The sequence below is a fragment of the Lampetra fluviatilis genome, chromosome 3, assembly GCF_964198595.1.
Source record: "Lampetra fluviatilis chromosome 3, kcLamFluv1.1, whole genome shotgun sequence".
Lineage (NCBI taxonomy): Eukaryota > Metazoa > Chordata > Hyperoartia > Petromyzontiformes > Petromyzontidae > Lampetra > Lampetra fluviatilis.
In genome coordinates, this window is record NC_136277.1 from 15241911 (window position 1) to 15258274 (window position 16364).

At 52.2% G+C, this 16364-nt stretch overlaps 1 protein-coding gene across 1 annotated transcript in view; it reads right to left on the reverse strand.

Annotated features, from left to right (window-relative positions):
- Nucleotides 1-7713: 7713 nt before the first annotated feature.
- RIC1 (RIC1 partner of RAB6A GEF complex) overlaps nt 7714-16364 on the reverse strand; it is a 54603-nt gene continuing 45952 nt past the window's right edge. The window contains 4 exon segments of the mRNA XM_078883800.1: nt 7714-14105; nt 14725-14846; nt 14848-14959; nt 16091-16277. Coding sequence (XP_078739926.1) covers nt 13517-14105; nt 14725-14846; nt 14848-14959; nt 16091-16277 — 1010 coding nt within the window. The 3' untranslated portion in view covers nt 7714-13516.

Genomic DNA, 16364 nt, shown 5'->3' on the forward strand with positions numbered 1-16364 from the left:
CGCCACTGGGGAGACAAAGGCGGCCGGGCGTGGTGAATCTAAGTCCCGGGCGAAGCCGGGTAGTACAGCTAGTTAATAATAATAATATATAATAATAAATAACATTTCTGTTAATCTTAATTTGAAGCTTTCGTTACTGCAGAAAATCCATACTCCAAAGCGTATTTATGTTAATGTTGTGTTTTCCTAACGCGTGAACAAATAAGTAACTTATACGTGAGTATTATTATCATTCAGTAAATGTTTTATATATACACGGTATACATGTAAAAAGTGAAAGTTTTTCTTGGTTCTTTCGGTAAAGTCACGTAGAAAGGAAGCAATAAAATAATAAAACATAATAAAATAATTCTCACGACGTTTCGGCCACAACGCAAGCAGCATTATTTTTATTATTTTATTACTTCCCTTCTACGTGATGACTTTACCGAAAGAACCAAGAAGATGAATCCCTGCAGTCACGAAAGCTTTAAATCGAAATTTAAAGTGAAAGTTGTCGTTCAAATCAATAACTCACCCCACGGAGCCAGTGGCGAACGAACCCGTCAGAAGCGACCACGCGGATCGATGGACCGCGGTTTTATCCCGAAGGAGGCGGGGACTGTGAAATCGATTAATATTGATTAGCTTCCTCGAAGGGGGCGGTGACTGTGAAATCGATGAATATTCATGAGCTATTTTCTTGGTTCTTTCGGTAAAGTCACGTAGAAGGGAAGTAATAAAATAATAAAAATAAAACATAATAAAATACAATTCTCACGACGTTTCGGCCACAACGCAAGCAGCCGTCTTCAGACCTGGTCTTCACCTGAGGACGGCTGCTTGCGTTGTGGCCGAAACGTCGTGAGCATTGTATTTGATTATGTTATATTTTTATTATTTTACTATTTCCCTTTTACGTGACTTTACCGAAAGAACCAAGAAGATGAATCCCTGCAGTCACGAAAGCTTTAAATCGAAATTCATGAGCTTGCTCAAAGGGGGCGGGGACTGAAATCGCTAATTAATGTTCATGAGTTTCCACTAAAACCATCCACCCATCTAATAAATATTCATGAAAATTTACAGAAACCCCGCCTTACCCCCCCCCCATCGCGAATTAATGTTCATGAGTTTCCACTAAAACCATCCACCCATCTAATTAATATTCATGAAAATCTACAGAAACCCCGCCTTACCACCCCCATCGCTAATTCATATTCATGAGTTTCCACGAAAACCATCCACCCATCTAATAAATATTCATGAAAATTTACAGAAACCCCGCCTTACCCCCCCCCCCCCCCCCCCATCGCTAATTCATATTCATGATTTAAAGCTTTCGTGACTGCAGGGATTCATCTTCTTGGTTCTTTCGGTAAAGTCACGTAGAAGGGAAGTAATACAATAATAAATAGTGAGAATTGTTTTATTATGTTTTATTTTTATTATTTTATTACTTCCCTTCTACGTGACTTTACCGAAAGAACCAAGAAGATGATATTCATGAGTTTCCACTAAAACCATCCACCCATCTAATTAATATTCATGAGTTTCCACTAAAACCATCCACCCATCTAATTAATATTCATGCAAATTTACAGAAGCCCCGCCTTACCCCCCCCCCCCCCCTATCGCTAATTCATATTAATGAGATGATTTACAGGAAACCAGGGGGCACCCCCCCCCCCGCGTCCATCCTCAACTCATTAAATATTCATGACGCACGGCGGCCGGAAACGGAACGATGAATATTCATGAGCGGGTCGTGACGTCACCGCGTCGGAACACTCCGTTGGGGGGGGGGAGGGTGGAGAGGGTTTCCGGTGGCAGGGAAGTCGTCGTGCGTCACGACGTTGCGGCTCTCTGATTGGCTGAGCCCCCGAGATAATAAACACCCCGAGGTCCGACACCACGTGGCCCGCCATTGGAGTGGCAACCGATAAGAGGCCCCCCAAATTCGTGATTTCTCTGAAACGTTTTAAAGTGCCGAGTTTTTTTTTTGGTGTTCAACACCAAAACCCTCAGCGGTCTTTATTTTATTTTTTGACAGGCAAAGGACGTTGATCTTTTGGATTTATGAGAAATGCCAACGCATCGATCTCGTTTCCATTGCTCCTGTGAACGTGATTGTTTACAGTTTACGTATAAATTTTTTCCCATTCGCCAAAGCGAACGAGACTTCCCTGAAATTCTCACGTTTCAGATGCCCCTCCCCCCCCCACCCCCTAAATTGCTTTAATGTCGCGTGACCGTGGACACGTGATGAAAAAAGAGCTTTATATCTCATCGGATTCCTCCAACAAGCATTCCCATTTTACGATGCCCGGGTCTTGGCGCAGAGGTTTTCATTCAGCAGTAGATCGATCACGGTCGGACTACCGCTTACACCTCGCACTGTAGCTCGCCGCTGTTCTTTGGTCGTGAGCGGGAATCGAACTCGGGCCGCGGGGTTCGTAGGCGCAGCGCCTCCCTCACCCGTTACCCACCGCCACCACTCCCGGTGACACACATCGAGTCATGAGGAGGTCCCCCGGGTAGCCTTGCCAGACTGCTGGGGCAAGTGCCGTTCGCGAGTAAGTGGCACGGAATGAAGGGGACAAAGGTCCCCCGTGTAGCCTTGACAGACTGCTGGGGCAAGTGCTGTTGGTGAGCGCCTATGAAGGCCGGAACGGTCGACGAGGGGGTGGGTGGCCAGCACCACGCCCGACCGCCGTCGTCTCCCCAGTAGCGATGTTTACTACACACCACACCAGCTACTCATTTGAGGCTGAGCCGACCTAGGGGATGCCCAAGGACCGGCTCAAATAATCGCCACCGGTGTTGTCCGTGAGCGGGAATCGAATTCGGGCCGCAGAGTTCGTAGCGAAGCGCTAACCGCTACACCACCACTCCACACACACACCACTCCACACACACACAACAGACACACGGTGACACAAAAAGGCTTACAGCAAAGAATGTATTTCGTCACGGTTTTGTCTGGAAAATGTCTATCGCGCGTGAACTTTTATTTCCAAGGTCGTATCGTAGCTCGCCCTTGCAAGTGCCAAGTGGAATTAAGTTCGAGGTCGACACGAAGCTCGCCCTCGGAGCGAACGCCGTTTGCGTAAAAGAGAGATTTGTCGGGTTTACATGGCGGAGATAGAAATGCGTCTGTCAAACCCGCCACCAACGACCGACACAGACAATTTAAGGGAGTTTTGTTTACGTAAACAAAACGTGGCCCAATTCGTGACTAGTTCGGCACTCATCGGTTGTGTGTTGGAGAGTAAAATCCACTGCAACATCGACAATTGGAGTACTGTGACGTTTCGTCGGTAAAAATTTTTTTTGCATTATGACTGCAGGTATTGTGGTCTATGTAAACATGACTCCTTGTAAAAAAAGGTGTCAGTTTTGTTGCCAGATAGAAGGGTAAAAAAACCAATTATCAATTGCAACCAGCATCATCAGGCGACAGCCAATGCCAGTAATGACAACCAGCATCATCAGGCGACTGCCAACGCCGGTAATGACAACCAGCATCATCAGGCGACTGTCAACGCCGGTAATGACAACCAGCATCATCAGGCGACTGTCAACGCCGGTAATGACAACCAGCATCATCAGGCGACTGTCAACGCCGGTAATGACAACCAGCATCATCAGGCGACTGTCAACGCCGGTAATGACAACCAGCATCATCAGGCGACTGTCAACGCCGGTAATGACAACCAGCATCATCAGGCGACTGTCAACGCCAGTAATGACAACCAGCATCATCAGGCGACTGTCAATGCCGGTAATGACAACCAGCATCATCAGGCGACTGTCAACGCCGGTAATGACAACCAGCATCATCAGGCGACTGTCAACGCCGGTAATGACAACCAGCATCATCAGGCGACTGTCAACGCCGGTAATGACAACCAGCATCATCAGGCGACTGTCAACGCCGGTAATGACAACCAGCATCATCAGGCGACTGTCAACGCCGGTAATGACAACCAGCATCATCAGGCGACTGTCAACGCCGGTAATGACAACCAGCATCATCAGGCGACTGTCAACGCCGGTAATGACAACCAGCATCATCAGGCGACTGTCAACGCCGGTAATGACAACCAGCATCATCAGGCGACTGTCAACGCCGGTAATGACAACCAGCATCATCAGGCGACTGTCAACGCCGGTAATGACAACCAGCATCATCAGGCGACTGTCAACGCCGGCAATGACAACCAGCATCATCAGGCGACTGTCAACGCCGGTAATGACAACCAGCATCATCAGGCGACTGTCAACGCCAGTAATGACAACCAGCATCATCAGGCGACTGTCAACGCCGGTAATGACAACCAGCATCATCAGGCGACTGTCAACGCCGGCAATGACAACCAGCATCATCAGGCGACTGTCAACGCCGGTAATGACAACCAGCATCATCAGGCGACTGTCAACGCCGGCAATGACAACCAGCATCATCAGGCGACTGTCAACGCCGGTAATGACAACCAGCATCATCAGGCGACTGTCAACGCCGGCAATGACAACCAGCATCATCAGGCGACTGTCAACGCCGGTAATGACAACCAGCATCATCAGGCGACTGTCAACGCCAGTAATGACAACCAGCATCATCAGGCGACTGTCAACGCCGGTAATGACAACCAGCTGTAATTGCCGGTGAAACGTCACGCCAACTCAAATTGTAAATGTTGTAGCGGCTTTACTCTCGAACACACAAGCGGTGCTGTGCCGACCTCGTAACGAATTGTGTCACGCTTTGTTTACGCGACAAACTCCCTTACTAATTGGCCACGTCTTCTTGGTTCTTTCGGTAAAGTCACGTAGAAAGGAAATAAAATAATAAAACAATAAAAATACAATTAGTTGTATTTTTTATTATTTTATTACTTCCCTTCTACGTGACTTTACCGAAAGAACCAAGGAGCTGAATCCCTGCAGTCACGAAAGCTTTAAATCGAAATTTAATTGGCCACGGTCGGGTGGTGCGGGACACGTTTGACGACACACTGTTACACAAAACCCAGAAAGCTCTCTTGGTGACAGCGTTGGTCGTGAACGCCTCCTGCGTGTTAAAAATGAACACGCCGTTCGGGAAGTGGGGGGAGGGGGCACTTTTAATTTGAAGGTTCGGACCGCTGGCTGCAGTATACAACACACGTGGTTATTTTCGCTCAAATGTCAAAGGTACATTTTTTTGTTGCCGAGGGTCGTTAAGATTACTTTGCCCTTATCCAAAAAACAAAAACAACGACAAGATACTTTTTCTTCTTAAACGGACCCGAAACGGGCCCTTGTTATTAAGACGCTCGCGAATAATTGCACAGATATTGTGGACATTGCGGAGGCTACGTAATCGCACAAATAATAACGACCGAATGATGATGACGACATGGTTATCGTGGTGGTGGTGGTGATAATAACAACTCTATAATAAATGGTACAACTAAATATAACGAAAACTCACACGCACACACTCGCACTTAACACTGGCGCGGTTCGGGTTAATGCAACCGATTAAAAATCAAATTCTAAAATAAAAGCTCAAATAGATGTCGATGAAGATTAAGCTTTTTTTTTTCTAAACAAAATATAATAACGGAAAATATGTTGTGACAACACGCAGCGCTCTTTGCTCCATCTGCCCTCCCTCTGCCAAGGAAACGTGTTCAATCACCAAAAATGTTTTGGAAAATCCTTGATAATATTGATAAAGGGGTGCGCGCGACTGAAAATGTTTGCTTGTTTACACCAACTGCCCGGAAGTGATTGGCGTCTTCATCATCATCCTCCTCCACCAACAAAGAGAGAGGAGAGAGACGGCTACCTATACCGTAGAGCAGGGATGGGGAAACTTGTTTCTGCCAAGGGCCATTTGGATATTTACAACATCATTCGCGGGCCATACAAAATGATCAACTTAAAAAATTAGCCTGCTATATTTGGTCAAACATTTAATTAACTCGCCCCTAATGCGATGGGCTGGAACCGCTTCTCTTCGGCGAGGCGTGGTGATGATGTTAGCTGCTGCTATTGATGATGTTGCTGCTGCTATTGATGATGTTAGCTGCTGCTATTGATGATGTTAGCTGCTGCTATTGATGATGTTAGCTGCTGCTATTGATGATGTTAGCTGCTGCTATTGATGATGTTGCTGCTGCTACTCGCAACTGCTTTGCCAGGTTAGCTCCTGAGATTTATTGAATTTCCAGTCCCGCCTGCGGTTGCCTTGGCAGGGCCAGACCCAAATGATGTCGCGGGCCTCATACGGCCCGCGGGCCGGTCGTTCCCCACCCCTGCCGAAGACGCACCGTTCTTCACTGCCTTAGCCCCCCTCCCCCCGGTGCCCCCCCCCACCCTCTCAGACAATACACAAATGTAAAAACCCAGCCCCCCATAATCATCGTCATCGTCGTGCTGCTATTACACAACCCCCGACAATGATTTCACAAACGCGTGAGGTGGTTCTTCCTCCCACCTCACACACACACACCGATGAATGCGTTAACCCCCCCCCACCCCAAACCCCTTCGCTGGTACTCGCATCGCCTTGACTGGCTCACAAGTGACATCGAGTCACATTTACCACCGCCCCCCCCACCCCCCGTCTATTTAAGAGCGAAACAAGGGAGGAGGAATTCTCCACACCTCTGTGCCGTCCGCCTGACGAGGCTGGTTGTTGTTGATGATGTTGTTGTTAATCACCGGCGAAACGTCACACAGCAACTCCACCGCCAGCCACCACGTCTCCTGTGAAGGTTTCTCCAAAATCCGGCGAAATGTTCGGGATTGTGGCCTGGGGTTACGGAGACCGAACAGATTTAGTGATTTATAAAAAATACATTTTCTCTGCGATGTTTTTGTTTTCTCACGTGCATTTTTTTCTCTTCTCTCTCTATATTTATATCTTCATCTTTTTTTAGTTTCTGATTTGTGAAGTAGTGGGGAGCCGTTTTGTTTTTTGTATCGTCTGCGGCGTAAGGGGACCGGGCCAATTGATGTCGCAGCGTTGTGGGATGGCAATTGCATTAATGACGCTAAAATGACATGACTATCATCATGATGAGTGCGTGTCGTGGGTGCTGCTCTCCAACACACACGAGCAGTGTTGCTGAACGAGTAACGAATTGGCCACGTTTCCTTCAGGTGACAAGAACCCCCCTTCGATGATCGGCTGTGTCGGGTGGTGGCGGGTTTAACGACACATTTACGAGTGTTCCATACTCTTTAGTTCTTTCGGTAAAGTCACGTGGGTAGAAAATATTTTTTTTTTATTTAAAAAATAAATTTTATTTTATACCTACGTGACTTTACCGAAAGAACTAAAGGCTATGGAACATTGCAGTCACGAAAACTTAAGATCTAAACCATTTTCAGCGTGTCATCGACGAAAGCGCCACCCTCTGTGAAAATGCGTTAAGAACCACTGCTGTAAATGTCGATTTAAAGCTTTCGTGACTGGATTCATATTCTTGGTTCTTTCGGTAAAGTCTCGTAGAAGGGAAATAATAAAAATATAACATAAGATTAAATTCTCACGACGTTTCGGCCACAACGCAAAGCAGCCGTCCTCAGGTGAAGAACAGAGCTGTCGGGAAGACCGCGTCCTAATGAACACTAAAGCTTGGCAGCGTATTTTTAAGCTGGCGATTTTCAAGCTTAAAAATACACTGCCAAGCTTAGCAGTGTTCATTTGAGCGCTGTCTTTCCGACAGCCCTGTTCGTCACCTGAGGACGGCTGCTTGCGTTGTGGCCGAAACGTCGTGAGAATTTTATCTTATTATGTTTTATTTTTATTATTTTATTATTTCCCTTCTAGGTGACTTTACCGAAAGAACCAAGAAAGAGGAACCACTGCTGTGTCGTGTACATTGGCCTACGAGTGCCGAAGACTTGAGACCCACCACCGCACGCGACCTGTCATCGCACTACGGTGAACAACGCACACGTGCGTATGCGGACAGCTATTCATTGGGTGGACGGGTCGGTGCGTGGGTGCCGGGGTGCATTTCAACACTTTCCCCGATCGCACAGAGCCGGCAAGCGGTACCAGTTAAACATACAGGGAATGTAAATCGTTAGACCGGACAGGCATAGGAGGAGGAGGGGGTACGGAACACACATCCACACAACACGTGGACAGTTTTTGGTTGACGGGATAGGGGGGGGCAGTCCGGTGGAATGTTTTGCGATGGAGCGGTGACTTCTTCCGCTGGGGAACACTTTTCGCACAAACGCAGTACGCGCACACGACCGTCGTAACGCGGGAACGCGCACCGTCACGGCGCGGTACGTGCAGCGTTATAACGAGAGCACCACCGTTATAACGCGCGCACCGGCATAGTGCTGAACGCGAGCACCACCGTTATATCGCGAGCACCACCGTTATAACGTGAGCGACACCGTTATAACGCTGAGCACGCGAGCACCACCGTTATAACGTGAGCACCACCGTTATAACGCGAGTGCCACCGTTATAACGCGGAGCACGCGAGCACCACCGTTATAACGCGGAACGAGCGAGTTTCCGAGCGGTCGACGACCAACTACTTTCTTGACCTTGCGCGGCCGAGCGGTACGGCGATACGGTAACGCGGTGGCGGTGGCGTGCCCTCGGTCATTTATCCCGCCGGTGTGCGTAGTAGTGGTGGTGGTGCACCGTGTCACGCCAGACTTCACCGTGACCGCATTATTTACGGGGAGAAACCGTTTCCGCTGGACACGGCGCTCCTCACGAACGCGTCTACCGCCGCCGCCGCCGCGTTAAACGAGGACTTGCCGTTCACCGCTCCTGTTATTATTGCCCCATGCCGATACATCTTCACGCAACGCCTCACTTCCTCCGATTCGGGGAGTTCTCTTTGCGCTAAAGACCCCTTCGCGAGTCTCAACTTTGTTCGGAAAACCTTCAGAACTCGAGAGGGCCATCGTCTGGCCCTGTGAGACGGCGGTGAGGGTGAAACTTCAGGACCCCATTGCTCAACCTCAACTGCAACCAAGCTACATCGCCTTGTCAATCCACTGCTAGATGATGCACCCACACCCCCCCCCCCACTCCCCACCAATCCTCCAACGAGATCAGCGGCGTAGGAAATATTTGAATTTGATTACAACAAAGACCAAGGTGAGCGGGGAGGCTCGCGATTCGGTGATGGGGTCACCGGCAAGGAAGGAGTTTGGGAATTGTTAAGAGCAGCGGAGAGGCTGGTACGATTGGTTACGATTGGTTAAGGTTTTCAGCAATTGTACCGTATGTTGAACTGATTTCGCACCACCATACATAGCTAACCGTGCTCATCGGAGGTGCGGGGGACGACAACAAATTTAAGACAAAAAACAGTTTTGAAGAAATGGGTCTATGTAAGTCTATGGGTCCTCTGTGCGAGTCTATGGGTCTCTGTGTGAGTCTATGGATGTCTCTGTGTGTGAGTCTGTGGGGGTATGTGCGAGTCTGTGGGTCTCTTGTGTGCGAGTCTGTGGGGGTCTGTGCGAGTTTATGGGTCTCTGTGTGTGAGTCTATGGGTCCTGTGTGAGTCTATGGGGGTCTCTGTGCGAGTTTATGGGGGTCTGTGCGAGTCTATGGGTCTCTGTGCGAGTTTATCTGTGTATGTAGAACCCGTACGTAGCCAACCGCGTTTATCGGAGGTGTGGGATGACCGGCGATTGATTGAGGCCTAAAGCGCACGAGAGCGCAGCTGGGCTTGAAATGTGTTGAAGACCTCTCTGGGGTGGGGGGGGGGCAATAACCCCCCCCCCACCCCATCCCACTCACCCCCCAGGCACCAAAGAGGGTTCTCTCCCAGGAAGCCATCACGCAATGCAAAGGAATGTGTATCACCGTCACGCGGAGATTATAGCTTTATCAGCCACGTTCCCCGCCCGCCGCCTTCTCTCCGTATAACCAGCAGAAAACTGTCAGTGGGGGGGAAAGTGCTGTCAGCGAGCACCTATTAAGGGCCGGCACGGCGCACGAGTTGAATTGGCGTGGCCAGCACCACACGCACGCGCCTCGACCGGTGGCATTCGTGCCCCAACCGCCGCCGCTGCCGCCACCCCTCGGTGCTGACATTTTACACCCACACAGCGCCGGGTACGGAGTCTCATTTTCGGCTGAGCGGACCTGAAAGTGAGAGTCGCGGGAAACCGGTTGGGACGACCGCCACTGCTCCCTGCGACGACGACGACGACAACAGCAGCCCGTGCCAGGCCAGGTGCACTTCGAGGCCGTCACGCGACGCGTCGGGAGCCGACAGATATTGCGATGCCGAGGCAAGACGCCGTCTGGAGGCGCGTCGCGGTCTGTGGTGTCGAGCTTTGTGGGCGGGCGGGCGAGAAAAGTGGAAGCAAAGTTTCGCGTCCTGCTGGACGCCGCGGAGAGAGAGGCGAGGAGGAGGAGTGTACAACAACAAGGGGGTCACAGAGTACCACAGAGGGGAGGGCGGGCGGGCGGGAGGGCGGGCGGAGAACAAATGAGCGGGCGGCAGAACGGTCCGATTTATGTGCTGGCCGTGGAAAAACACGGCACGAGCCGGGCGTTCAAAGGAAGGACAGATCGTCTAGTTGACAAGCAGCAACGGCAGGAACGTGTTCCTCGGGATATGGTAACCCTTGCTAACACCCCCACCCCTCCTCAAACCCCCTAACTGGACACCTGTTACGGAAAAAAGCTTCGTAGCTCATCGGATTCCTCCAAGATGAATATCCCTCCAGGATGCAGCAAAGATTTCTGAAAACAACCGAAGCAACTCGTCGCCGCCCGACTTGCCTCGCTGTGAACGACTGGCCAAGTGAAGTTCCACCCGAGGAGATCGCTAGACCTCAGTGGGCTGCTCGCCTCGGTACTGTTAGTCAAGGACGACGATATTGATGACGATATTGATGACGATATTGACGATGATGATACCGCCAACAAAATTGACGTTGACAATGATATTGACAATGATATTGACGATGACGATACCGCCAACAAAATTGACGATGACAATGATATTGACAATGATATTGATGACGACGATGATACTGACAATGATATTGATGACGACGATGATATTGACGATGATATTGACAATGATATTGATGACGTTGATACTGATGGACGAGAGTGATGAAATTGATGACGGTGATGTTGATGACGACGATGAAGGTGATCAGTATTGTTAGCTATTTTTTTTAGTATTTAATACTTGCGCTGGTTAATAATTGCTAAGTCGATTACCGTTCAGAGCGGTACCTTTTGGCTGAATTTATTTCGAAAAATATATATGCGTGCTTTTGCTCGCGAAAGGTTATTCCCGTTAATGTAACATGTTCTTAATGTGCATTGGCCACCGTTTAATGCTTTCGTTGCAACCTTACTTTGTAGAAATATATATTTAATTTTTTGTCTCGCTCAACTCTCTTGCCGCTTTAGTCGTGACGCGCGCTGGCGTTCCTCGATTGGGAATCGTACTCGCAACTTAGTTTTTTTTTATTTTCTCCCTCTGTTATTTAAAATATATTTATATGCGTTTACCCGTTCAGCAATGGGCACCACTCCGACGATATTGCAACTTCCGACGCAGCGATTCCTTTTGTTTTTTTTTCTTTCTTCAAAATCAATTTTTCCCATTATTGCGTTTAAACACGTCACGACGTCTCGGTTACGCCAACCAAACGCTTCCCCGTCGCCGTCGGCAGCGGGCGTCTCAATCGGTTTTGTTATTGCCGCCGTCGTCGGAACTCCACCCGAGGAGTTCTGTAGACGTCAGTGGGCCGCTGCTCACCCGGTACCATTAATCGAGGACGATGTTATCGATGACGATATTGGGGGGTGTGTCAACCGTGACCGGCGATCCAGAAACTCGCACCGGCAGGAACGCAATAAGCCACGCTCGGTAGATCCCGAGCTGGGTCCTACGTCCGCCCGATCGATCTATGGGTTGCGAAACCGATCGGACCCTCGACAAATCATCGCGCAACTCACAACCACCACCACCCCCCGCATCCGAGCGAGCTGTCGCACAGCAGCAAGGAAAATCCTAAAACGGCGCTTTCCTGCCCTGGGGTACGAACTTACGTCGAAGGACAAAAAAAAAGCCTCCGCTGGCTGCAAATCGCCGGGGAGACGGATCGGCGCTCTGGTCGTAGAGGCCGTCTCAAACCGCTCGGCAACCGGTTGCGAAGACGTCCGGCATATAAGCACAAACCCCGGTTGCGCGTGCGCGCAACCGATTGCTCGGGTGCGGAGGCAGCTTGATACTGCCCCCCCCCCTCCCCCGCCCGCTCACATTCGCTCATACGGGGGCATCACAGGAAGTGATGTCGCACGGAGTGATGCGCAACAACAAATCGGGTTTCGTTCCCGGGCTGCGACGATCGGGGGCCGTTGTCCGACCTTTGGCGGGGCCGGCACGGTAGGCCGGAATCGCCGTGGGTGCACCGGAGTTTCAATCGACGCGGTGGCGTGGATGTTAACTCCCTCGCCTGGTATGGAGGAGGTTCGTGGATTCGATCCCGACCCCGAAGAAGCCTGCTGTATATTTAGAGTCTGCGTGTCTCTCTCTCATCATCATCATTACGGTGACGAGGAGATGTTAACTACCTCGCCTGGTATATAGGAGGTCGTGGGTTCGATCCCTGCTGTATATTTGGAGTCGGTGTGTCTCTCTCTCCCCGTGGTGGTCGCGTGGATTTTTCTCCGGGGTCCTCCCGCTTTCTTTCTCCCTCATTTAGCAGCGACGTCACGCGTTTTAGAGTATTTGGCTGCCGCTTTGAATTTCCACGCGATGACGGATAAGCCACTTCTCGTTGAGCAATCAATTTGCGGCCAGCTCGCTCGGTGGACTTCACCCGGTAAAATAAAACATCGTTTCGTTTTTAAATCACACAGACGGCCACAAAAACCAAACCGTTCTCAAGCGAACGTGACCGGAACGCTTTGCCACGCGCAACCCGAGTGCGAGCATCGCGATTGGTCAGAGCATTTCTAGTCACATGCTCGCTTCTAGACCAATGGCGTGGATTCACGACAACGAGGGAGCGATGGGGGCGGGGGGGAGGGGACGCACAAATCTGCAGCAGTTCTCCGCCACACGCTCCATTCCCACCGCTTCAGGAAGATCGCGCGATCGATGACGACGCTCGCGTGCGGCTGGCCAGTTCCCTCGTCTGTCTGCCGGCGTGCACGTTCGCCGGACAAAAAAAACCTCGGCTCCGCTCAGCTTATTTTAATTGCATCGTTCCGCGACACACACACACACAGTCTCGCACGAGGACCGCCGTCGCTTGGACCGCCGCAGTCGGATGAAACACTTCGGAGGTGAGAAAAAAATCGAGACCCCCCTCCCCCCCCACTTCCCGAAGTCTCCGCACGGGTGGCTCAGCAGAGACGCTAACACATCCGTGGCCACGGTGAGGAGGCGTAGGACGTCGGACGTCGTCGTCGCGACCACCGTCTTTCCTCGTCGTGTCTCTCTCGCAGGCGTCGTCCCGGTGGTTGGTGCGGGGGGGGAGACCTCCGCCCCACCTGTCCCCCCCCACCTCGACCGCTTCACGCGATGCGGCAGGCGTACTCCTCCGCCTCGCCGCCCTTCGCCGTCCCGTCGTCCTCCGTCCCGGCTTCCGCCGCCGTCTCCGCGCTCGCCCCGGCGACGGCGCCCGCCGGGTCCTCGGCACCCTCCGGGGGGAACAACGACGACGGGGAGGAGGAGGAGGCGGCGAAGGAGGAGGAAGACGACAGCGACATCAACGGCGGCGAGGGAGAGCACGGCGAGACGGGGGACGCGGCGGCCGTGGCGTCCCTGTCCACGCCGTCGCCGCCGCCGCCGCTCCCCGCCGTGGCGATCGTCGCCGGGGCGCTCGAGGCGGCACCGGCATCGCGTGGGCGCGAGGGGGCCGGCGCGGGCACGGCGGCGGCGGCGTTGCCGGCGCGGCCGCCCGACCCTCGCGGTCCCTCGTGGTATGGGCTCCGTGCGGCGTTGCACGCGTCCGACGCCGCCGTCGACGACGCCGGCGAGCCGAATCCAGCCGCGACGCCGGACGCCGCGGCGGCGATGCTGCCGCCCCCCCAGGAATCGGCGAGCGCCGACAGAGCCTGCAGCTCGGGCTGCAGCTGCGAGAGGAAGGCCTTGTAGCCGGGGCTGTGCCAACAGAGAGAGGGGGGTGGGTCAGCGGGTCGCTGGGTCGGTGGGTCAGTGGGTCAGTGGGTCGCTGGGTCGGTGGGTTGCTTGGTCAGTGGGTCACTGGGTCGCTTGGTCAGTGGGTCGGTGGGTCGGTTGGTCGGTGGGTCGCGGTGCCGAGCGATGCAGGGGGCACTTCCAACGCGGTGTTCAACATCGCAAGCGATTCGTCCGCGTGAAATATTTCCAGGAATAATTTGCTGTTGTTCAAGGAATAACAACTCCCCCCTCCACTCACTTGGCTCACCAAAGGCAAAGATCCCCCGTGTAGCCTTAACAGACTCTTGGGGCAAGTGGTGTTAGCGATCACCTATGAAGGCTGGCACGGTACACGAGGGTGTAGGTGGACAGCACCGCGCCCGACCGCCTTTGTTTCCCTAGTGCCAGCGTTTACACATCGCACCAGGTACTCATTTGGGGCCGAGTCGACCTAGGGGAGGCCCAAGACCGGTTAACATGAATCGTCACCGGCGTTGGCTGTGAGCGGGAATTGAATATCGGGTCTATGACGGGTTTGTAGCGCGGCGTGCTAACCGGTGCACCACCGCTCTACCCAACGTCACCACGGGACCGCTCTCACCAGCACTGCGCCGCCCATCGCTCCACGCTTGCCACCACCTCCGCCAGTCTGGCCGCCGCGTCGGAAGGCCCCCCACCGCCCGGCCCCCCCCCTCCCGGCTCCCCCACTCCAGGCGCCCCCCCCCCGCGCCACCGCCGCCACCGCCGCCCGGACGGCGCCGGCGTCGCGCAGCACCAGAGCCAGCAGCAGGCACCACTCGGGGCAGCCGGCCTCGGCAAACACGTGCAGCAGGTACCTGGTATGTGGCGGGTGGGTGGGAGTCGGGAGGAAAGGGAGGAGAGGAAGAAGAGGGAGGGAGAAGAGGGGGGGAGGGAGGGAAAGTAGTTCAACACGAGATGTTTTTTTAATACACAAACTAAACAGTTTTTCATCTTCTTGGTTCTTTCGGTAAAAGTCACGTAGAATGGAAACAAACAAAAACATAATAAAATAAAATATAATAAAATATTATGTTTTATTTTATTATTTTTATTGTTTCCATTCTACGTGACTTTACCGAAAGAACCAAGAAGATGAATCCCTGCAGTCACGAAAGCTTTAAATCGAAATTAAAGTTTTTTTTTTACCAGGTAAGGCCCAATGAACTATAGACCTGGCTATCGCAAATGGTAGACCATCGAAGTGGCGTACCATCACTTTTATAGCAGCCTAATACTCTCAACGCGTGATGCGGGTTCTAAATGTGGAGGGGAAAACCGGAGGATCCGGAAAACAATCTCAACAACCACAGAGAGAGCGACACGCAAACTCCAAATATACAGCAGCAGGCATTGTCACAGGGTCAGGATCGAACCCACGACCTCCTGAATACCAGGCGAGGTAGTTAACATCTCACCACAGGGAGAGAGAGAGAGACACGCAGACTCCAAATATACAGCAGCAGGCATTGTCACAGGGTCAGGATCGAACCCACGACCTCCTGTATACCAGGCGAGGTAGTTAACATCTCACCACAGGGAGAGAGAGAGAGACACGCAGACTCCAAATATACAGCAGCAGGCATTGTCACAGGGTCAGGATCGAACCCACGACCTCCTGTATACCAGGCGAGGTAGTTAACATCTCACCACAGGGAGAGAGAGAGAGACACGCAAACTCCAAATATACAGCAGCAGGCATTGTCACAGGGTCAGGATCGAACCCAGGACCTCCTGTATACCAGGCGAGGTAGTTAACATCTCACCACAGGGAGAGAGAGAGAGACACGCAGACTCCAAATATACAGCAGCAGGCATTGTCACAGGGTCAGGATCGAACCCACGACCTCCTGAATACCAGGCGAGGGAGTCAACATCTCAGATTCTGATTCTGCAATAAATCAACTGGACGGATTCACCGAAGCCGCCGGCGTCGACCACGCACTCACCGCAGCTGCGTGGCCGCCCTCTCCGCCGCTCTGCCCGTCGGTTCGGGGGGCGCCCCTCCGCCGCCACTGTTCAAGCGGGGGTCGGAGGTGGTCTCGGCTCCCGACTCGTCCAGGAGGCCCCACTCGGCGTCTCCCAGGGAGCTGCTCTCCGTGGCGTCTGTGGCAGAGCCCAGGCTGCACTCGTCCCCTGCGCACAAAAAGCAGAAAAAAAAAAAAACAATCACCAACCCATCCCGGGGGGGTTGCGCGCAACCTGGATTGCCAGTTGCGAGCG